This window comes from Eschrichtius robustus, chromosome 10, assembly GCF_028021215.1.
Source record: "Eschrichtius robustus isolate mEscRob2 chromosome 10, mEscRob2.pri, whole genome shotgun sequence".
Lineage (NCBI taxonomy): Eukaryota > Metazoa > Chordata > Mammalia > Artiodactyla > Eschrichtiidae > Eschrichtius > Eschrichtius robustus.
In genome coordinates, this window is record NC_090833.1 from 51,519,229 (window position 1) to 51,543,342 (window position 24,114).

The 24,114-nt window shown below is 40.6% G+C and overlaps 1 protein-coding gene across 1 annotated transcript in view; it reads left to right on the forward strand.

Moving 5' to 3' along the window:
* Window positions 1–24,114, forward strand: part of DOCK8 (dedicator of cytokinesis 8) — a 220,983-nt gene that overhangs the window by 168,614 nt on the left and 28,255 nt on the right. Inside the window, exons 29-39 of the mRNA XM_068551869.1 lie at window positions 5,362–5,531; window positions 8,900–9,042; window positions 10,945–11,127; window positions 11,458–11,590; window positions 12,557–12,644; window positions 17,615–17,711; window positions 19,081–19,215; window positions 20,272–20,424; window positions 21,488–21,646; window positions 22,277–22,377; window positions 23,128–23,320. Coding sequence (XP_068407970.1) covers window positions 5,362–5,531; window positions 8,900–9,042; window positions 10,945–11,127; window positions 11,458–11,590; window positions 12,557–12,644; window positions 17,615–17,711; window positions 19,081–19,215; window positions 20,272–20,424; window positions 21,488–21,646; window positions 22,277–22,377; window positions 23,128–23,320 — 1,555 coding nt within the window. The remainder of the gene's footprint in view (window positions 1–5,361; window positions 5,532–8,899; window positions 9,043–10,944; window positions 11,128–11,457; window positions 11,591–12,556; window positions 12,645–17,614; window positions 17,712–19,080; window positions 19,216–20,271; window positions 20,425–21,487; window positions 21,647–22,276; window positions 22,378–23,127; window positions 23,321–24,114) is intronic.

Genomic DNA, 24,114 nt, shown 5'->3' on the forward strand with positions numbered 1-24,114 from the left:
GAGTAGAAGCAGCCACGTTTAGAGAAAATGCTGCTATAGGAATGTGGAAAGGCATGGCGTAGGGAGAGAAACCATAAAATAGCTCTTTTCAACCTCCTGTTCTTTGAGAGGAAGTTTCCAATTCTACTAGGTTTCCCAGGGATGCTTGATTTGTGAGCTCCGTAGAAACAGGAGCACTATTTTTAGTGCGTGCCTTGGGTGATGCGTGCACACAGAGGCAGCAGCCAGGTGCCATTTGGATCCGTGCTGACAAAGGAAGTGGCCACTGATGAGAAGGTAGTTGCCCCGTGTCCAGATTAGGTTTCTTGCAAAAAGACCTTCCCAGTCTAAGAGAGAGGCCACAGGTCCAGGGCTTACACATTCTTTCACTGCTTATAAACCTGATCACCTATAGGCACGTGGCGATATCTGGACTTGAAGTCAATGAACTGGGACTTCCGTTCTTTCCTTCTTTTCCTCTGCTCCATAAGCCCAAAGGATCAGACCTGACTGGACAGAAGCAGACAATGCCTTCCACAATACTACACGTTCCATTCAGCAATTACTGAATGCCTACCATGGGACAGACATAGTTGAGTGTTGGACTATATCAGAGATATTTCAATGCACAAAACAGACAAAATCCCCTGCCCCCAGAGAGCTCACCATTCAGGGGCTCAAATCCAAGGAGCCTTAGGATTGGAAAATAATTTAGGTTCAGGCCTTTTGGTGTTCACATGAGGCCCACAGAATTGAAGGAACTTGCCAAAAGCTACATAGCAGAGCCAAGTCTAGAGCCATGGTCTTGAGAGTCCCTCCTCAGGGCCCACCCTCCTATACCACATCATCTCCCTGCCTGGGAACCTACTCCTACAATGCCTACATTCTTCCTTCCTCTGCTAAAGAACTTTCTGGAATAGAGTATGCTGACTAATGGCAGCATGGCTGTATGTTATAGATTCTTGTCTAATTGGAAATTTTCAAGTTCTCTCGAAGTGCTTATAATTTTATGACAAAAACAGGACATCCTTGTATGAAACAATTGCAGGAGCACAAGATTGTGCAACTTCAGTAACAAATGTGTCCTAAGCACTTTGCTCATACTGATATTGCCTAAGTGAATGTAGGTCTCTGTCGCCCAGCAGGTCATTGAGGAAAGTCTGATGTTCTTAGCTCTGAATTCTGCCTCCTTCCAGAAATTCAGGTGCCAAGTGTATCCTTAGAGAGCTTCATTTTCCAAGGCTTCAATTTCGTCGTCTTCTCTCAACCCTAACTAAACTCTCAATTTTCTCAGTAGAACTTTCTACTCTGTAGCTAACATAAATTTCCACAGCAACACAAAGTGCCCTGACAAATATGCTGAAAGGCGCTGAGAAGGAGGCTTATGCACAAAGAAAATTGCCTTCATACACACACACACACACACACACACACACACACACACGCTTTGTCTTAATTGTCCTTTAATAGCACGGACTTACGTGATTTCTAAAAGTACTCTTTAGTATTTTCATAAACGGTAGTTTCTATTTTCCATTTCTCTTCTAGTGAAATGTCTAGGGAAACAGCCTTTACATCTGTTTTGATTCCTCCTAAAATTGTTGCTGTTATTTTAAATACTAGCAACAGAGTAGAGTATGTTCAGAAGCCATGATGTGATTATATTCAATCAGGTAGCTACATTCTTCACACATGTACACACACACACACACAAATACACACAAGGTACCTTTTCTACCCCCCAGAGGAAACTAATTAAGACTGTCACTCCTTTGGCAACACAGTAATCCCTGATTGCGGCATTGTCAGTTACTCTCCTGGAGAGTCATTAAAAATACCATCACGGACTTTACCATGTGGGCAAAAATCTCAGAAACATCTTATCCTTTGACAATATTTCCTTTTGATCAGTACTTCCTTTGCTGCCATTGTAATTAGTAGACTCACCAACACCTGCCCATATGAGGCGCAAGGCCAGTGGGACACATCTCAATACCTGAGCTCCTGAAAAGGAGCCACAGGTCTAGTTTCTAATGGATCTCTCTGGAACCCCCCTTACCTGGGGGTATCCACAAACATCCACATATCATTAAATCCGTAGTGGTTTTCAAGAATGTGGAAATTATCTAGCATCTTTGTGTTATGCTACCAAATGTTTAAAGAATTAATTCCAATCCTTCACACACTCTTCCAAAAAAATAGAAGAGGAGAGAACACATCCCAGCTCATCCTATAAAACCAACGATACCCTGATGGCAAAAGCAGACAAAGACATCAGGAGAGAACTGCAGACAAATATGAATATTGATATAAATATTGAATATTGATATAAATATTGAATATTGATATAATATTGATATAAATATCCTCAAAAAAAGAGAAAAGAGAAAGAGAAATATCGTATGATATCGCTTATATGCAAAATCTAAAAAGAAACGATACAAATGAAATTATTTACAAAACAGAAACAGACTCCCAAACTTAGAGAACCAACTTGTGGTTACTAGGGGGGAAGGGTGGGGGGAAGGGATAGCTGGGGAGTTTGGGATTGACATGTACACACTGCTCTATTTAAAATGGATAACCAACAAGGACCTACTATATGGCACAGGGAACTCTGCTCAATATTATGTAACAACCTAAATGGGAAAATAATTTGAAAAAGAATAGATACATGTATAAGTATAACTGAATCACTTTGCTCTACACCTGAAACTATCACAACATTGTTAATCAACTATACTCCAATATAAAATAAAAAGTTTGAAAAAAAAGCATTTGACAAAATCCATTAACTCTTCCTGAAAAAAGACACTTCACATACCCTTTAGGAATATATGAGAATTTCCCCAACCTGATAAAGACATCTGTGAAAAACCCACAGCTAACATCATACTTATTGGTGAAAAACTGAATACTTTCCTTCTAAGGTCAGGAGCAAGACAAGAATGTCCACTCTTGCTTCTTCTATTCAACATTGTACTGGAAGTTCTACTCAGAGAAGTTAGACAAAAAAATGAATAAAAGGCATCCATATCAGAAAGGAAGAAGTAAAGCTATCTCTATTCACAGATGACATGATTTGTTTATAGAAATTCCTAAAGAACCCACTAAAAGAACTATTAAAGGTAATAAGCGACTCATGGACTTAAAGAATGAACTTATGGTTACTGGGGGGAGGAGTGGGAGGGAGGGATAGACTGGGAGTTTGGGATTGACATGTACATAGTGCTATATTTAAAATAACCAACAAGGACCTACTGTTAAAAAAAAAAAAAGGTAATAAGTGAGTTCAGCAAGGTTGCAGGGTATAAGATCAATATACAAAAACTAACTATTTCTATACCCCTGAAATGAACAATATGAAATTAAAAAAAAAACATTCCACTTAAAGTAACATCAAAAGAGTAAAATTCTTAGGAATAAATTTAACAAAAGAAGTACAAGACTTGTACACTGAAAACTACAAAACACTTTAGAAAGAAATAGAGAGATCTAAATAAATTGAGAGGCATGACGTATTCATGGATCAGAAAATTTAATATTGTTAAGATGGCAGTACTCCCTGAATTGATCTACAAATTCAGTGCAATTCCTCGCAACATTCCAGCTGGCCCTTACAGAAATTGACAGGCTGATACTAAAATTCATGTGGAAATTCGAGGGACTCCAATATAGCCAAAACAATCTTGCAAAAGAAGAACAAAATTGGAGGACTCACATGTCCCAATTTCAAAACTTACTACAAAGCAAAAGTAGTCAAGACTGTGTGGTTATGACATAAAGATAGATCTATGTAAATTAATGAAATTGAATTGAGTCTATAAATGAATCCTTACATTTATAGTCAACTGATTTTTTAACAAGAGTGCGAAAAAAATCAATGGTGAAAAAATAGTGTTTTCAACAAATGGTGCTGGGAAAACTGGATATCCACATCCAAAAGAATGAAGTTGGACCCCTATCTCACACCATATACAAAAGTTAACTCAAAATAGATGAAAGACCGAATTGTAAGTGTTAAAACTATAAAACTCTTAGGTGAAATCTTAAGGGTAATCTTCATGAAATTTGATTAGGCAGTAGTCTCTTAGATCTGACATAAAAAATACACCCAGCAAAAGAGATAAGTTAGACTTCATTAAAATGGAAACTTCTTTGCTTTATAGGACATCATTAAGAAAGTGAAAAGACTCCAAACAGAATGGGAGAAAATATTTGAAAATCATAGATCTAATAAGGGATTTGTATCTAAAATATATTTTTTAAATCTTACAACTCAATAATAAAAGAACAAATAACTCAGTTTTTTAAAGGGCAAAGGATCAGAATAGACATTTCTCCAATGAAGCTATGACCAATAAGTACATGAAAAGGTTTTCAACATAATTAGCCATCAGGGAAATGTATATCAAAACTAGTTAAATACCCCTTCTGTCTTAGCTCCTTTAGGCTGCTATAACAAAAATATCATAGAATAGGTGGCTTATAAACCACAGAAATTTATTTCTCACAGTTCTGGAGGCTGGGAAGTTCAAGATCAAGGAGCTAGCAGATTCAGTGTCTTGTGAGGACCCACTCCCTAGTTCACAGATGGCCATCTTGCTGTGTCACCCCCATGGCAGAAGGGGGCAAGGGAGCTCTCTGGGGTCTCTTTTATAAAGGCACTAATCTCATTCATGAGGGCTCTGCTGTCATGACCTAAAGCCCTCCCAAAGGCCCCACCTCCAGATACCATCACATTAGGAATTAGGTTTCAACATACGAATTTGGGAGGCAGGTCACAAACATTCAGTTCCTAGCACCTTCATACCCACTAGGGTGGCTGTAATACAAAAGATAGATAATAACAAGTGTTGGCAAAGAGAAAATAGAACCTTCATATACTGCTAGTGGGAATGTAAAGTGATGTAGCCACTGTTGAGAACAGTTTGGTGGTTCCTCTAAAGGTTAAATATAGAGTTACCAGATGATCCAGTAATTCCACCCTCAGGTAGATACCCAAGAGAAATAAAAAACCTATAACCACACAAAAACTTATACACAAATATTCATAGCAGCATTCATAATTCATAATAGCCAAAAAATAGAAACAACCCAAATGTCCATCAATTGATGAATGCATAAATAAAATGTGATCTGACTATGCAATGGAATATTATTCAACAACAAAAAGGAATGAAGTACTGATTCTACAACATGATGAACTTTAAACATCATGCTAACAGCAGAGCCAGGACTAGAACACAGGCAGTTTGTCTCTGGATTCTGTATGCCTCTACCCTACTTTGCTTGGTTTTCACGTCGTCACCCCATTGTTTAGGAGCATTCTGGTCAACCTCGCTTCACTATAACCTTTGGCTTTTTGTGTGGTGCCAATAGGATCAGCAAAGTGCAAAGGAAAGCTGTCAGTGCCATCCACAGCCTGCTCAGTTCTCACGACCTGGACCCGCGTTGTGTCAAACCAGAGGTGAAGGTCAAAGTTGCTGCCCTCTACCTGCCTTTGGTTGGTATCATTTTGGATGCTTTGCCTCAGCTCTGTGACTTTACAGGTAACAATGCCTTCTGTTTCCTTCTTTAGATTGATGGGAGCTCTTGCCAAATGCCCCACTAAAATGAGGTTTCTGTTACTAGCTCCAGTGCTGATATGTTTGTGTGAGCAATTCCCAACACCGGAGCTCTCCAGACTTTTTTAACATAGGCCCCAATAAGTGTATTTTTTTTTAAGGCACATAGCCCTGTATATGTTTTTCATTTAGAAATTGTTTGTTTATTCATTCACTCATTGGTCTGCTGGTATATGATGAACATTATAGACCATACACCACAAAGGATAAGATAATAACAGAAATATTTCTTTTGGAGATCCGTGCTCTAATGCCTTGAAATAAAGTTGTTCCTTTTTTTTTTTCTTTTATGAGCTTTTAAGGAAAGAAGCAGACTCGAATGAGTCTAAACACTTGTACCATGCAAAAAAAAAAAAAAAAAGGCATGATGTCTGACACTATTAGGAGATTCTGCCACGGTAGAGAAATTTTGCCTTTGACACTAAGAGGCTCATTCTAAGGTTGAAAGTCAGTATCTCCCACTTGGCCACAAGAGGAAAGGATAGATTGTCTGAAAGGCCTTTGCATACCTCCTGAGTTTATTTGCATGTTACTGTGTGGATTAGGGAATGTAAACAAACAAAACTACCCTCTCCCAAAAAAGAGCATCTTACCTGAGACCTGAGAAAGACAAGCCCATCTGCCTACCCTCCCCACAACACACACTCACACACACACAATTCTGACCACTTCAGAGTGGTTCTTGCTTTTTCCTCAGCAAAGGGAAGTTCTTAAAAATTACCTTGCTTGTTCTCTCAACTGAGGAAGGATCCCAAGGAATGCTTATTGAGCCCAGCATCCTTGGAAGCAATCATGCTCGGAATCTTAGAACCATCCATGTTTTCTTGCTTCCTCCAAATGCAAAGTGTCCTATGTGACTAAATTATTTCTAAAATCCTTGTGGTGACAATTCTTTAGCTCATAAAATGAGAGAAAAAATGGGCAGGGAAATTACAGAAGCAAGCTTGGCACACGAGATGAACCGGCTGCAGGGTGAGGTGCGTGGAGCTTCCTGTAGCAGTGCCTGACTGGAGGGCAAACGGAGAGCAGAGTTGTCTTCAAGATTTAAAGATGCAATTCAGAGCATGGCAGGTGACTTGCAGACCATTTCTAGGATTTTGCCTGGACGTTTCAAGAAAGTTTCACTTGAAGACCTGTGATTTGTTTGTTCCCAAACCAGGGAATCACATTAGCATGCATTATCCTAAGCTTCCTTGTTGATTAGAATTTTCCAAATCAGTGACTTGGGATCAAAACTTTTCAGCACTTGGTCTTTGAGCCTTTTAAGTCTCAATGGTTTCTTTATGTATGCACTGAACTTTATAGTCATGATGTAGCTGACAAGTGGGAAAACAGTGTAAGTATTCTATTATTAGAGGTAATATAGTGCATCTGTTACATATGGAATCTTTCGATTGATAAACTAATAAGAATATAGTATATTTTTTTAAAAAGATACAACTGAATTCAAATTCCAGCCTATTTATTACTATATATGACCTTTGGAAAGTTCCTCAGCCTTTTAATGCCTTCCCTTCCGTTCCTCTGTTGTAAAAATGTGATAACAATGCCTATATCTTAGGGTTGTGATAAAGATGAAATGAGAGAACTTCTATAAAAGCATTTTGGCAGCAAATGTTTCTATCCTCTCCTCTCCTTGTCTTGTAACCATGACCCTATGCACATTTAGGGGAAATGAGAACATATCCTCAAATTAATCCTGATAAAGTTATCAGGTCTTGAATAATTGCCACATGCTCTTCATTTCACCATTTGTTTAAAAACTCAACTGACTTAAAAACAATAGTGAATTATTATTTTTAAAAATTGAGTTCTGTTTTTATAAGTTTAGCAGGTGAAAATACTGTTGACACTGTAGTTTTTATGAAAAATTGAAAGTCAAAATACTATAATGTTGACAGGTCTAATAAAATTACAAGTTTTTAATGGATCAGTCATACATGTTTTAACACACTTTTCTCAGAACTGCTAAACAAATATTAATACTTTCTGTGTGTATGATTCATAATGGTCTTAAAACCAGCCTTTTAAATGGTGGGTCCTTATTTTGTTTGCATACATCTAGACCTATGTATAAATATAGATACATCTATATTACATGGATACATTAAATTAACATTTATTTCAAACATTCAATATTTAATAAATTATTGCTGAATTTGTGATAATAGCTTGTTATTCTATAAGGTACTTGTTTAATTCTGTAATTATAGGTTCCTTTCTATTTGGTCATTTGAAATATATGAATGAAGTAAAAATATCATATTATAGAAAAGTGTTATGAAAGCTTTGAATTTTTTTTTCACAGTTTGAAAAATTAACTTCTAGCCTAATCTTGTGCTGGACATTTTGTCTCTTTTATTAGACTGCCTACTTTTTCCTATAGATGATAAACAGGAATAAATAGATGATAAATAGATGCTATTTTCCTATAGCAGATAAATAATGCTAAATTTCAGGTTTAAAATTACTGTGCTGACCTTAGTAACTAAGTATCAGTCACACATGGGGCAGTGGGTAGGGAACATAGGGTAATACCATCTTTGGCTTGATGGCAAGAAAGATTTTTTTAAGACTTTATTTTTTAGAGCAGTTTTGGGTTTATAGCAAAATTGAGAGGAAGGTACAGAGGTTTCTCATACACCCCCTGTACCCACACATGCACAGCCTCCCCATTATCAGCATCCCCCACCAGAGGGGTGCATTTGTTAGAATAGATAAACCTACATTGAGACATCATAATCACCCAAAATTCATAATTTACGTTAGGTTTCACTCTTGGTGTTGTACATTCTAGGGGTTTGGACAAATGTATAGTGATACGTATCCAGCATCGTAGTATCATACAAATTAGTTTCTCTGCCCTAAAATTCTTCTGTGCTCTGCCTATTCATCCCTCCCTTCCCCCAACCCCTGGCAACCACTGAACCTTTTACTGTCTCCATAGTTTTGCCTTTTCCAGAACATCGTGTAATTGGAATCACACAGTATGTAGCCTTTTCAGATGGGCTTCTTTCACTTATTAATAGTGTTTAAGTTTCCTCCTCACCTTTTCATGGCTTAATAGCTCATTTCTTTTTAGCACATTGTCTGGATGTGCCACAGTTTATTTATCCATTCACCCACTGAAGGACATCTTGGTTGCTTCCAAGTTGTGGCAATTATGAATAAAGCTGCTATAAGCATCCATGTGCAGATTTTTGTGTGGACATAAGTTTTCAACTCCTTTGGGTAAGTACCAAGGAACATGATTGCTGGATCGTATGGTAAGACCAATGGTATTTTAATTGCAGCTGCAGATGCCCGCAGTGGAAAAAATCGTACCAATGGCTCAGATGAAGAACAAGAAGGGACCAGTGCAATTAACCAGAATGTGGCACTAGCCATAGCTGGGAATTTTAATTTGAAGACAAGTGGAACAATGCTGTCTTCCCTGGTATGTTGGTGCACATTTCTCCCGTTTATTTTTCATTTTGTGTCTTTTCCTATCCTTTAATGGGCTTGTTCCTAAATTCACCTACCAGAACCCAGCATAGAGCAGGCAGTGAGATTTCTGCCTCATTGCTTGACGCCAGAAGGAATCACTGTGAGGCTAGCAGTTGAGAAGGGAAATGGCACAGTTGAGGCAGCACACAGTCAGGCAGGGTTCTGGCAACAGCGAGAGACTCACAGATCAAATTCAGGCAGTTTCAATGGTGCTAAGTTCAAGGCTCAGAAAACCAAGAAAGGTGAACTTGGAAAATCTGAGATATTGCAAAGGAGATCAAACCAAGGCTCCCTCAGGTGGGAGGCTGGCACTGTGTTTATTCTATGTGTATATTATTCATTCTGTGTCTGCCTTAAAAAGAAGATTGAAGGAGGCCGGTCGCTTGGTAGGGTGTGTCTTAAGCTTCTTCAGCTTTTCTAGGTCCCCAAGAGAGCCTAAGCACAGTTGTTTGGCTCTGTCCTTTTGCACAGACACTATGGGCTTGAAGAGGGGCTCCTACAGGAATACAACCTCTGATTCACTTGAGGTGGGATCTACCTCTGTTCCTTGCTGAGCTCTGACAATCCTTTTGTCAAGACAGCGCTGCATCCTCCAGCTTAATTTAACTTTGCATTTCAGTGTAGGGTTCATATCTGCAGAGAACTCAGCTCAGTTCTTTCCTAGGAAGGCAGCCTCTCAACCTAATTCTGCTTTGCTGGGTGACTTTCTTCTCTTCCCTCCAGCACTTCCCCATTCCCCACACACCCCCATGAGAGTTGAAGGGCAGGAGGTAAAAAAAGAGAAAAGAAACACTGGAGAGTTGACATCAGTCATCCTACAGTTGAATAAATATGGTGTGCTTTATGACCTCTTCCACCTTCCTAACTTCTTACCAAAGTTAGCTGCCTGAGGTGGTGTGTGCCTTTTACATTGTTGTTTTTCTCCAACAGAGAAACTCAAAAGCCCAAGAACCTTCCCCTCTTAGAAGGTATTTCCTATGAAGTTATAATATTGTGTGTATATTCAATACATCTAAAGATTTCACTTCTTCTTGTAGCCATACTCAGAAAAACTAAAGTTAAAGTAATTTCGTAAGCCCTATCATTCCCATCCAGACCTACCATTCCCCTCACGTATGAACTAATACCTCACTGCAGCTTCACCACTACATTCCGTTGGATGTTAGCTATGCCACATGAATCACATATTGTCCTTTGTGTTGATTGGATGAGTGACAGAAAGTGTGCTCAGCACTCTGAAATGAACACTGCAGCCAAAGTATGAAAGCAAACAGCCTGAGCCCCTACACCTCCCCCCCAGGAGAGCATAAATTGTGGTTAAAGTCCCATTACAGAGGCCTCCACTGAATTATGCACTTGATTAATTTGCTGAGCAGTTCACGACCCTTATACTTTGGACTCTGACAAAGAAGCTAAATCTTGAACAGTTAGGGTATTTCGGGAAACCAGCCAGGGTAGTTCTCTGCTATAAGTCCAACCCTGCTGTCTCCAGCTTGAAGGAGAAATATAATACTTGAAGATCTCACAGCTGGGAAGGCCCTGTGTATCACTGAGATTGGGTTGGGGGAGGGCATGGTCAAGGTCCAGGGCGGACCACCAGACCACACTGCTCCTGAAACAGAGGGTGCCCTGGCTGAAAGCCTGGTTAGAATACTGCCCCAGGCCAGCCCCTCTGCAAAGCAGCCCAGCTCAAAAGAACGCGGCCTCCCCAGCTGGAGGAAGGCAGAGTTCCCGGAAACATCCCCGTCAAGGAAAAGTACAGTTACTGTGTCTTAGGAAATAGCATCCCTTTCAATGTGTCTGCTGCTTAGCCTCTTGTACTATGTGGATCTCCCAATCTGCCTGCTTCCAGCCCTACAAGCAGTACAACATGCTGAATGCCGACACGACCCGAAACCTCATGATTTGCTTCCTCTGGATCATGAAAAATGCTGATCAGAGCCTCCTTAGGAAGTGGATTGCTGACCTGCCATCAATGCAACTAAACAGGATTTTAGATGTCCTTTTCATCTGTGTCTCATGTTTTGAATACAAGGTATCGCTCAAGTTCTATCCTGTCTTGTCACTTTTCCCCTCTGTTTGGGCAATGGGGGCATCCTTAACTTTGTCTTATTTCTGTATTAAAGTCCATAGTCTATTTGTATATCCATAACCTATCTAGCTATGATAATTCCTCCGGCAAAGGATCTCTGCCTTCTTCAGAGAGAACCTCATTCCCGTTAACAGGATTTCAGCCTTAGGGGCATGTCTGTGTAGCACATGTCCAAACTGGCTGATGTCACCATGAAGTGTTCTGTCTTTAGGATTCTCCCCATGAACAGAGATCTCACCAAACTTAATGTCCTTCTGCTTCTGTCCGATCCAGGGAAAACAGAGTTCTGACAGAGTCAGTACCCAAGTTCTGCAGAAGTCGAGGGATGTCAAGGCCAGGCTGGAAGAGGCTTTGCTCCGTGGGGAAGGAGCCAGAGGGGAGATGATGCGGCGCTGCCGGGCTCCAGGTGTGTTGGATCGGCCCTTCCCTGCTGTCAGCAGAGCTTTGTACCCTTTGTGGGAAGGAGTGTCCTCCCCACATGATGAGTAGACACCATCACTTTCTTAAGACGTTATGGTAATAGAGACAAGCAGTTTCTGGGGTTCTGTGCAAGATGTATGTGATGTTAGCCCCATTCCTCTAAGGGAAAGCTCCTTTCCTGAGATCACAGGAACCCTGGAAATGTCCTCAAATGGCATCTTCTGTTTAAAACTTGTTGGTGGTAAAAGGTCCTGTCCAAGAACGTGAGTCATAGGATGAGATTAATGGTGTCTCCCTCAAGGCTGACACTTCTCCCCGGGATATTTGAGTAGTCTATGTAGATAGTTCTACTGGATAGTTCTGGTTCCAAGGTCATCTTCTCAAATCATGCAGGGCACTATTAGAATGGATCCAGTCCTCGCAATGGTCTCAGAGTGTTCCAGTCCTCCAGGGATCTCACCACATTAGGAATGATCTCCAAGAAGCTGAGCTCTTCTCTGTAGGATAGAGTGAAGTGTTCAGGCACCCTCAGTCTTAGTCACTGTGCTCAAGAAAAACAGAGTGACAGCTCCTTCTAGCAATGGGACACCATGGTAGGGAACTTGGAAGGAGACGAGCTTTTTCAGTGGTGGTTGGACACCCTCATTCTACACAAACACTCTCCTTTTCAGTAATTCAGGGAGAACCCCCAATTTCACTGGAACCCTGTGTTCATGAGAAATGTGCTTGCTGACACTCCAGAAGGGCAGGTGTTCTTCTAAGCTCTAGCCTGTCAATCAAAGAGCAGGTCAGCCCGGACTTGGTTGTGGGCTTTGTCTCCCACCAGCACCCAGCATGGATTCTAATTAGCCAGAGAAGTGATGCTGAGTCCTCTCAGCTGAGCTTGTTCCGGAACTTCTGGTTATCTTGCTGCTGCTAATCAAATTCCTGTCGTGCATTTCTTAACTCCTAGGGAATGACCGATTTCCAGGCCTAAATGAAAATTTGAGATGGAGGAAAGAGCAGACACATTGGCGGCAAGCTAATGAGAAGCTAGATAAGTAAGTCACTCAGCAACTTTGTGCTACTTTTACCTAAAGTTCAAAACTATTTTTCCCAGGCTACTTGTATTACTGAAACAACTACATCCTTCCAAGGGTAAGAAAATGAAACATCATTATCTGTGTAAATTCAGTTCATCCAGGGACCCAGGATAATCAAAGGTATAAAGAGTTATGATTTCCAGCCCTTAAACATTTATCACACTGATAAGCATTTAAAGAAAACTAATATTTAGCAATCTCAGCTAGCTTAAGAAAAGCTGCTGATGAGGCAGGACAGGGTACCCAGGACCACATCATTTCAATCCATATTTACACTCCAGAAATGTGTACAAAGATGTATATTCAGGGACATTTATGTCAGCATTACGTAAAATTGTAAAAAAACTGGAACATTCTTAATGCTTAAGAATAGGGAAATATGTAATGAAATATTAGATTGGCATTTAAATGTTTTCAAATCATTTTCATGATATGGGAAATGCTTATGATATAATGTTAAGTAAACAAAGCAGAACAGATACTTGTTTTTAGAGTATAATCTTAACTCTCCAGCTACACATAGTAAATACATTTTTAAAAGACTGGAAGGAAATTTACCAAAACATTAACCATGGTTTTCTTTGGGTGTTGAGAATATGTGTAAATGATGTTTTCCTTTTTATACTTTGCTGTGTGTCCTACAATGGATGTGTATTATGATATATTATCAGAAAACAATGCTAAAATGAAATGAAAGAAGAAAAATCCTGCTTGGATTGCAATATATGCTATATACATATTGCTATATGTGCAGCAATTTGGACATATGAGTGCTAAAATGAAATTGAATAGATAACACATATCTGCTGCTCCTCTTAGCAACAGGTAGCCTAATGAATCCTAGGGTTCACTGGCAAAACATTATATGGCTAAAGACACCTCCCCCCCCGCCCCCCCCCCACACACACACTTGACAAGGCATAGGTAGGGTATCCCCATGGTGTATAAAGCACCCATCATAAGGAGGGGTGGGAGATGGGGCAGACTTGAGTAGCAATGTTGTTTTGTAAATAAATATGTTACTATCTTGGTTGTTACCACAAGAATGAATCATTCTGGCTCACTTATGGGACTTCTGGGAGTCAAATTTATTTTAAAACATTAAGGAGGTAAATATTTTTATTGAATGTGTTACTTGCACGGCCCAGTTGTTGGTCTTATGAATAATATCCATTTGGTTTGGGTATTTTATGCTTGTTCTAAGTTCCCTGAACTGATTTATAAGATATATGGTTCTGAGAGTGCATAAGTTCTAGTTCAGGCAATGAAACCCGCCCCCCGCCCCCCAAAAATTAAAGAAATATTGTATGTAGTTAGCTGCCACAGAACTGCCTGGGTGGTTAGGCCATCTACGCCATGAGATTAAAAGAAGAGCCTAACAAAGCATGTTTGCCTGGGCTGTGTGAGTGGATGTTTGGGGAAACCTTTCCCTTTTGCTGCAGAAACAACACAATACTGAGACTTTCCATGCAGGGTGCACCAAACCCCTCCAGGTCAAGTCTCAGCCCTGACCTAAGGGATGGGCTGCTCATAATCAGAGCTAATGATTCTCCTCTGATCATCTTCAGGGGTGATTTTTTTTAAAAGAGAAAACATAGTAAAATTGTAACTGCTAAATTAAGCTATTTGGAAAACTTTTGTAATTATAATAGTGGTGTCTTTCACCTTTTTCTTTCAGATCACTTTTCAATTATTTTGGCTCTGTTTCTTTTAGAGCAGTCATTTTCAAGCTGGGCTGTACATTAAAATCACCTGGGGAGCTTTTAAATCTCCCAGTGCCCAGGTGTACCCCAGGACAATTAGTTTGGAATCTCCAGCAGCGGGACCCAGAAATCAGTATGTGGTGAAACTCCCTAGGTGATTCTTGTGTAGTCAAATTTGAGAACCATCGTTTTAAAAAAAATGGCTTTTTAAAAATCAAATTAGTAGTGGTGATGGTTGCATAACAATATGAATGTACTTAACTGTACACTTAAAAATGGTTAAGGCGGTAAGTTTTGTGTTATGTGTATTTTACCACAATTTAAAAATTTGGGAAAAAAAATCCAGATTAGGTCACTCTAGATCTGCACTGTCCAGTACAATAGCCAAGGTAGTACTATAAGTGAAAAATACATGCCAGATTTTGAACTTAGCACAAATAAAAGAATGTAAAATATCTCATTAGTAAGTTTTATTGTGATTGCACATTGACTATTTTTTGATATATTGGGTTAAATAAAATATATTAACATTAATTTCACCTGTGTCTTTTTGTGTTTTTTGGTGTGGCTACTACAAAATAGAAAATGACACATGTGGCCCCCATTATGTTTCTTTTGGATAGCTTTACTCTAAATCTAAACCTCCAGTAAATTAATAAAAAGTAGCTTTTAAATTTCACTTATTTTACACAAATATTATCATTTGGAGAATGAGGAAAAAATGTAGAGCAGCTTGGGACCACAGAGCCTATCCTAAGCGTGAAAACATTTTTTTTTAATTTTTAAAAAAAATTTTTTAACATCTTTATTGGAGTATAATTGCTTTACAATGGTGTGTTAGTTTCTGCTTTATAACAAAGTGAATCAGCTATACATATACATATATCCCCATATCTCTTCCCTCTTGCGTCTCCCTCCCTCCCACCCTCCCTATCCCGCCCCTCTAGGTGGTCACAAAGCACCAAGTTGATCTCCCTGTGCTATGCAGCTGCTTCCCACTAGCTATCTATTTTACATTTGGTCGTGTATATATGTCCGTGCCACTCTCTCACTTTGTCCCACCTTACCCTTCCCCCTCCCCGTTTCCTCAAGTCCATACTCTAGTAGATCTGCGTCTTTATTCCCGTCCTGCCCCTAGGTTCTTCATGACCATTTTTCTTTTTTTTTAGATTCCATATATATGTGTTAGCATACGGTATTCCTTTTTCTCTTTCTGACTTACTTCACTCTGTATGACAGACTCTAGGTCCATCCACCTCACTACAAATAACTCAACTTTGTTTCTTTTTATGGCTGAGTAATATCCCATTGTATATATGTGCCACATCTTTTTTTTTTTTTTTAATAATTCTTTATTTATTTATTTATTTTTGGCTGTGTTGGGTCTTCGTTTCTGTGCGAGGGCTTTCTCCAGTTGCGGCGAGCGGGGACCACTCTTCATCGTGGTGCGCGGGCCTCTCACTATCGCGGCCTCTCTTGTTGCGGAGCTCACGGGCCTAGTTGCTCCGCAGCATGTGGGATCTTCCCAGACCAGGGCTCGAACCCGTGTCCCCTGCATTGGCAGGCAGACTCTCAACCACTGCACTACCAGGGAAGCCCCTGTGCCACATCTTCTTTATCCATTCATCTGTCGATGGACACTTAGGTTGCTTCCATGTCCTGGCTATTGTAAATAGAGCTGCAATGAACATTGTGGTACATGACTCTTTTTGAATTATGGTTTTCTCGGGGTATATGCTCAGTAGTGGGATTGCTGGGTCGTATGGTAGTTCTATTTTTAGTTTTTTAAGGAACCTCCATACTGTTCTCCATAGTGAAAACATTTAAAACGCAGGGAAGGGACTTCCCTGGTGGTGCAGCAGATAAGAATACGCTTGCCAATGCAGGGGACACGAGTTCGATCCCTGGTCTGGGAAGATCCCATGTGCCGAGGAGCAGCTAAGCCCGTGCACCACAACTACTGAGCCTGTGCTCTAGAGCCTGCGAGCCACAACTACTGAGCCCACACGCCACAACTACTGAAGCCTGCACGCCTAGAGCCTGTGCACCGCAACAGGAGAAGCCACCACAATGAGAAGCCCGTGCACTGCAACGAAGAGTTGCCCCCGCTCGCCACGACTAGAGAAAGCCCACACAGAGCAGCGAAGACCCAACACAACCAAAAGTAAAAATTAAAATTAAATTAAAATAAAATAAAATAAATAAATAAAATTATGCAGGGAAATATTTATTCTGAGCCCTTGATGGTATGTAAGCCATAGCAATGCCCCCATCATTGTGTGAAGGGGACTCAAGCACAGCTAAGTGATTATCCCGGACCAAGAGTTTTAAGCTCGTATCAGGATGCCCCAACCCCTATGGCAACACGTTGGCCACTGGGACATCTTGGGAAAGTTAATTCTTCACACTTTCCTTTCCTAGCCACTATATTTAGGAGATACAAAATGTCTCTTTCCAGCTTCACTTGGACTTTATGAGAATGGATAAATTAATGCATAAAATGTTCCGATTCTTTAAGAAGGAACCTAATAGAGAAGCAGCACCAGGTAATTTCCCACTCCCTCGTGGCTAATAACCAATGACGTCCAGCAGGATGTTAGATGGCCTGCCCCACAGGAATGCAACCTTGCTTCCCAGTGGAAAAGGACAAAAGGCCCATACTTGACTCTGCAACCCCAAGGCAGTCTTTGGAAAGTCAAGACACTGACTCTTCCCTGACCCAGTTCTGAAACATCATCCTTTCCTAATCAAGCAGCATCGCGATTAGCCAAATTCACATCACACCTAGTCTCACCTCCTCTAGCTGTTGCCAAGCTAGGCTTCTTGGCTCAGATCTAGGCTTCTTGGCTCAGTTCAGGAGATGGCTCTCACGGGTGAAATGCAAGAATGACCCTGAAGCTTTAAGCACCAATCTGATTGGCTGACCTAACTGCTAGTAATAACCAATAATTGCTTTTTACCCTTTTTGTTATTTTTATAATTGTCATCATTATTCATAATAGGGGGGATGGGGATGGCCTGGAGACTTTACCTAGAAAGCCTTTTTAACCAGACACCAATTACAGAAGGCATCTATATTCCTTAGTTACCAGTAACCAGCTGCTTTGTTTTCACTTCAAGATTGACTCTTCAGAAGATTTCTTTACACTTGGAATATAGATTACCATCATTGGGAAATGGCCAGATTTGATATGCACTTTAATTTGACCTCTTTTTGTTTCTTAGAACAAAAGCAGAGTTAGATCAAGAAGCCTTGATCAGTGGCAATCTAGCTACCGAAGCAAATTTAATCATCCTGGATATGCAGGAAAACATTATCCAGGTGAGGACAACAGACACCTGATCTATTCAACATGAATATGTTTACTAGAATTTAATAAAGAATTCTTTATGGAAAATGGTGAAAGAAATAAACGTGATATGAAATGCTTTTTGTTTAAATGAAGTTGGGAAGTTTACCATTTACAATAGTGTCCACCTTACAAATTCCAGAGATACTTACCGAACATCCTTCTGGATTCATTGACTTGAAGCTTGCTTGGAAAGAGTTAGGTGCTTGACAGACTGACTCCCGTAGTTAAATCTGCCTGCGCATGTGCAAAGTTTATAATGCAGGTGGTGGGCTTATAGTTCAGTGTCTAGAATAGGGGTGGTAGGTTTTTTTTTTGATAGGTCAACTCCATTTGAATTATGGTTGATGTCTGTATGGGAGCTAAGATTATGACCGGGCTAGGTAAAAGGAGTGCGAAGTGTGATTAATGATGTCTGTTTTGGACACAAATTAGTGAAGAAAAATCATTTGTACCATGAATTTGCCATCCCTGCTGTACAAAAGTGTTATATCAATGTGAACTTTATAGTAATACAATTCACCATACTAATTTCATTTTCTAAGTGAATGCTTCTGGAAATTCTCAAGACATCTAGGTGATAATGGGTTTTTAGTTAACCTGAAAAATGAGTCCTTACGTGTTTCCAATGAAAAATCATTTATTAGAGGGCTAGAAGAAGAAATATTGTCGAAACATAGTTGAACTTAGTAATCCAACTTTTAAGTTATCTTTTAAAAAGTGATTATTGTACAAAAATAAAGACCAAAAGTATATGGTACCTTTGATAAAGACTTGGCATCATGTTGATTATATCTTTATACAATACTGCTTTGAGTGCTATATTCTTAACCCCAGTCCTCAAAATGTATTTGCAGTTTTCAAAGGAAGCTGAAACTTATTTATCATTGTCTTTGGGGACATTAGTCCTGCTGCAGCTGATAAATAAGCTTCTATTTAGAAACATCACTGCCACAAGCAGCCCCTAGTGTAATGGGAAGCCCACAGTTGTGGTTTGAAAGCCCACAAGAAAAGCTGTGCCTTGTATACAAGGAAAGAACATTCCAAAAGCTGTTGCCCAGGGTTGGGGGAAGGTGTACCTTATAACTTGGTTTAGCAGCCCAGAATTAGGCATAAATCCCAAATCAATTGGGAGTTTTGGAATAAAGTCACGTGGAAATAGGTCTTCAGCTCTCCTGGTAGTGGACGATACATGGGGTGCTTTCCCAAACCCTTAAGATCATAGACGGAGAGAGATGAAACAGCATCACTGTGCTAATTGCCAAGAGCACCCACCTGTGTCTTCCCCTTCAGTTCATGGGCACAGCACAGGGATTCACTGATGCTGTTCTGTTCCCCCAGGCAAGCTCGGCTCTGGACTGTAAAGACAGCCTGCTGGGAGGCGTGCTAAGAGTCCTGGTGAATTCTCTGAGCTGTGATCAGAGCACCACCTACCTGACTCACTGCTTTGCGACTCTCCGTGCTCTCATTGCCAAGGTAAACGTGGGACACTTGCTTTCTTACTCTTAATTAAGAGTTAAGATTCTCATCAATCTAGCTTCACGTTTCTTGCTTCAGGTGCACCAAAACCTGCAGACCACTGTGTTAAGTGACACTGCGGTAAAAGTCTTAAGTCTCATTAGGAAGGAAGCAGGTACACTGATTCTACAGGACTCACCATGAAGAGGAAAAACAGTGCCTCTCACACTAGAAATGTGGGCCCAACTATAGAAATTTGAAATGGCCACTCACTGAAGACATGAGAGTGGAAATCAGTTGAGCACCTTTGTTTTTCACCCTTTTTCTTTAGCACCTTATCTGAGTGAGATTCAATTCCTATACATGACTTCCATTGGTAAATCTTACAAAATGTCACGTCATAAAATGCAGAAAGTTTAGAAATACATTTCTCATAGCCTGAAGAATATAGATTTTCCTGAGGTAAAACAGTCTATTGCAGACTCCTATCTTCCCCTTTATTGAAAATCTCCGTTGATGCCTTCTATCTGGTATCTTTTACATTTAGAAAGCGGAATCCCCGGACTTTCCCTGGCAGTCAAGTGGTTAAGACTCTGCGCTTCCACTGCAGGGGGCGCATGTTCAATCCCCGGTCGGGGAACTAAGATCTGCAAGCCGTGCAGCGTGGCCGTGGCGGAGGTGGGGAGAAAAAGAAAATAAAGTGGAATCCCTCTGCTCTCAGCCGTCAGGATCATTTGCTCTTTCTTAGTCACCAGTAATTTCCAGGGAACCCAGTAAACTCAGGCTAATTCCTTCAGAGTTGGGACTTCACCAGGGAAGGCAGCCTGGCTGACCGTGCAGCTAATTATGCAGCCCTGATCTTAGCTGAGCAGTTCATAATGAGATCTTAAGTCGACTCCGTTGCTTCACTGCATCTTCTGATTCAAGTAACTCATCATCTTTATGGAGCAACGCATTAATTCTTGTGGGCTTTTTGCTTGTCCAAGCAGCCATTTCCATACTTCAACAGGCATCCAGTCCAGAAAGCGTACGATCGTGCCGAGTGATGTCTTATGGCCCCTGTGTCTCTCCTAGTTCGGCGACCTGCTGTTTGAGGAGGAAGTGGAGCAGTGCGCGGACCTGTGTCAGCGAGTGCTGCATCACTGCAGCAGCAGCATGGACGTGGCCCGGAGCCAAGCCTGCGCCACTCTCTACCTCCTCATGAGGTTCAGCTTTGGAGCCACCAGCGTAAGCGCCCAGGGCGACCCAGAATCAGCAGAGAGAGTCAATGCGAAGCCCTGGGGGAGGAAAAGTGTGCAGTGTTGCCGTTGACTTCTGCCACGTGGGAAGGAAACAGTTGGGCATGTAGATGGATGGCAGCTTTTGTTTGAATTTGCATCTAGAAGGAAACTATTAAGATTGATGAATGCAGTGGTTTCCATCCGTGTGTTTCAATAAGAAATGAACAGATATGTGTAGATTCAAGGTTGTCATCTGTGGGAAAAAAAATACAACAGAATTAGGACTTCAGAAGAGTTTGTCCTGTTTCTAAAATCTGATTGGTACCAGGATGACCTGTGGAAGAGAATTTGAAATGATCGCTATCATCTGCACCTGAGTGTTAATTGAAGCTTAGCAGCCTTTGGAATTCAGCTTTATTACAGCACAGTCTTAGTTTGTCTAGATTTTAGTATGTTCTTTTGGAATTTACATTTGTGGTCACGTTAATGAGCATGCTCAACTGATATGAAAAGATAACTTGGCCCATGGAAGAAAGGCAGGGCCCTCAGAATGTATTAGGTATAACTATTTAAAAGCCTTTAGGACATTCCTCAGAGGCCAGAGGCCCTTGGAATAGCCATACTTTTCCATGGGCCTGGAGGGAAAGGAGAAACAAAGTTGCTGCCTTCCCAGAGTCCAGAAATCTCAGAAATCTTGCCCATATAGATCCTGTTCCTCCTTGCAGTTTAAATAAAGTTCCAAGAAGAGGAATCTTGACACAAAGGGAGACATCCTGTGACCCAACTCTGTAGGAACCTTCCAGCCTTGCTGCACGGAGCTGGCCAGGTCCTCAATGAAAATTTAAAGGGAACTGACAGATTTATGTCAGGGCAATAGCCATTTAAACCAGTTAAACAACAGTATGAATCTTGAGCAAAGTATAGCTCATATTTCATTGGGAAAAAAAGGAAATGATTGAGACTGGGTTAAAGAAACACCAGAGAGTTATTGGTATCTGGCTCTACTGCCTTCAATTATCTACTAGCTGAGTGCCTCTTATTTGTTCCATCATTATTTTTTCCTGACTCAGAACTTTGCAAGAGTAAAGATGCAAGTAACCATGTCTCTGGCATCTTTGGTGGGAAAAGCGCCAGACTTTAATGAGGAGTACCTGAGAAGATCCTTGAGGACAATCTTGGCCTATGCGGAAGAGGACACAGACATGCAGACCACTCCTTTCCCCATGCAGGTAGACTGAAGAGCATGCCTTGTGTGTGATCGGCCAGTTATAAACTTGTATGTGTGTATATACACACACATACATATACATACTTATACATACATATATATGTGCGTGTATATATGTATGTAATATATAATTCCATATATTACATAACATGTAGTTATAGATTATATAATTTTTGTGAAATATATATATTATAATTATGTCATATGATACAGATAATTATATAACATATTATGCTATATATTATATGGAATCTAAGCTGAGGTCCTAAGATGCCTCCTACTTGGTATAAAAAGCCCTGATGTTCCAGAGTACAGTTGAGGGCTTTCAGGTTGCAAATAACTGAAACTAGTTCAAACTAATTTAACCAAAAAGGTGTTGGAAAGGGAAGATAGTATAACGATTCAGGACTAATTCATGGATCCCAAGGGCCAACTCACATCTGGGCCTCGGAAGTGCCTGGACCTGCAAAGGTGAGGTCAAAGAGGATCCAGTCTAGACTCCCCTCACCTGTGATCTCTCCTGTCTTAGCGAAGCCTGTCCATGGCTGCCCCTTGGACTTTCAATGCATCCTAACTTGTTACCATGGACTACAAAGCTGAGACTGTTTGGGGTGTACACTTTTTTTTGCAGGTGGAAGAACTCCTCTGCAATCTGAATAGCATCTTATATGACACAGTGAAAATGAGGGAATTTCAGGAAGATCCTGAGATGCTTATGGATCTCATGTACAGGTAAACTCTTCTGGTAAAATCAAAAGGGTGTCACTTAAGGATCTAGGGTTTGTCACTATGAAGTTCTTATGACTATAATGATCACAGGAAATGTGGGTACACTGTTTTGGCTGACATCCAAAACTGTACTTAGAAATTGGTAGAAAATCACCATTCAGAGGGTGTTGATTCATGTACACGTTTTCAGAAAGATCTCCCTAAATTAAAGGGAGGTACTTATTTTTTGAAATTATTTTCTACTTACCATAGAATGAGAGAAAAGAACTATCAACTGTTACATGAATTATTTCTGAAATGTTTTTCCACTTACATTCAGACATACATGGAAGTTTTATTTAGAAATCATATTTTACTCTGTCGTTTAAAATTTTGTCTTATAGTCCTTGTTTTAGGAGAAACTACTTACAAAGGCAAAATTGTTCTGATGCGATGTCATAAGAAGGATAGTACTTCTGTCTTCTGTTATTTTTTTGCGAGAAAAGAAGAAAATTGCTAGAGCTCCATTCAAATAGACATCATTTTATCAGGGTTTTTTTTCCCCCCATAAATCTTTAACTAAATCATAGCATCCTTGGCATCCTGCACACCCCAAAGGTGGAATGAAAACAGCTGGACTGATAGACGTTTGCCTTTTCTCTCATTCTCTGAACATGTAGGCAAAACTCTTAAAGGGAAAAAAAGTGGCCATACACCATGGAAAAACAGTGTCACTAACCCGTTGTCCTTGAAACTTTCTCAACCCATCTTCAGAATTGCCAAGAGTTACCAGACATCTCCTGATCTGCGGCTGACCTGGCTCCAGAACATGGCGGAGAAGCACACCAAGAGGAAGTGCTACACAGAGGCTGCCATGTGCCTGGTGCACGCGGCTGCCTTAGTGGCTGAATATCTGAGCATGTTGGAGGACCACAGCTACCTGCCCGTGGGCAGCGTCAGCTTTCAGGTGTGGGGCAAGTTTAGCTTTTCCTTTAATGCAATGGTTCTCAACTGGGGGCATTTGACGGTCTCTGAAGACATTTTAGGTTGTTACAACTGAGGGTGGGAAGGTGGGTGCTACTGACACTTAATAGGTATAAACCAGGGATGCTGCTGAACACCCTACAATGCATAGGATAGCGCCCACCACAAAGAATTATCTGGCCCCAAACATCAATAGTGCCAAGGTTGAAAAAACCTGCTTTAGTGTATTAAATTTGCCTCTTCTAATTGCTTTACCATCTTGGGTTTTTTAAAAAAATTATTGTTTACAATAAATGTAGAGTCGATAGGCACTTTAGACATTCCCAAACACTTTCACGTCCATGATTTCATTTGACCTTCCCCATAAACCAGTGAAACAGACAGATAGAGAAGGTATTATTACTCCCAGTTCACAGATAAACTGAGACAGCAACTTTTCTAAGGTTATTTAAACCCTGTCTCAAAGACTTGTAGTTGGCACAGTATACTGACAACTGTGAAAGTATTTTTTCTAAATATTGGAGAAATTATTTCCCTCAGGGCCCATTCCTTTGATTACACTCCCCAACTCTGTAATATCCTCCTCACTAATCTAAAATCAAGAAAGAACCAACTTGGGACTTCCCTGGTGGCGCAGTGGTTAAGAATCCGCCTGCCAATGCAGGGCACACGGGTTCGACCCCTGGTCCGGGAAGATCATGCCACAGAGCAACTAAGCCCGTGCGCCACAACTACTGAGCCTGCATGCTCGAGCCCGCGAGCTACAACTGCTGAAGC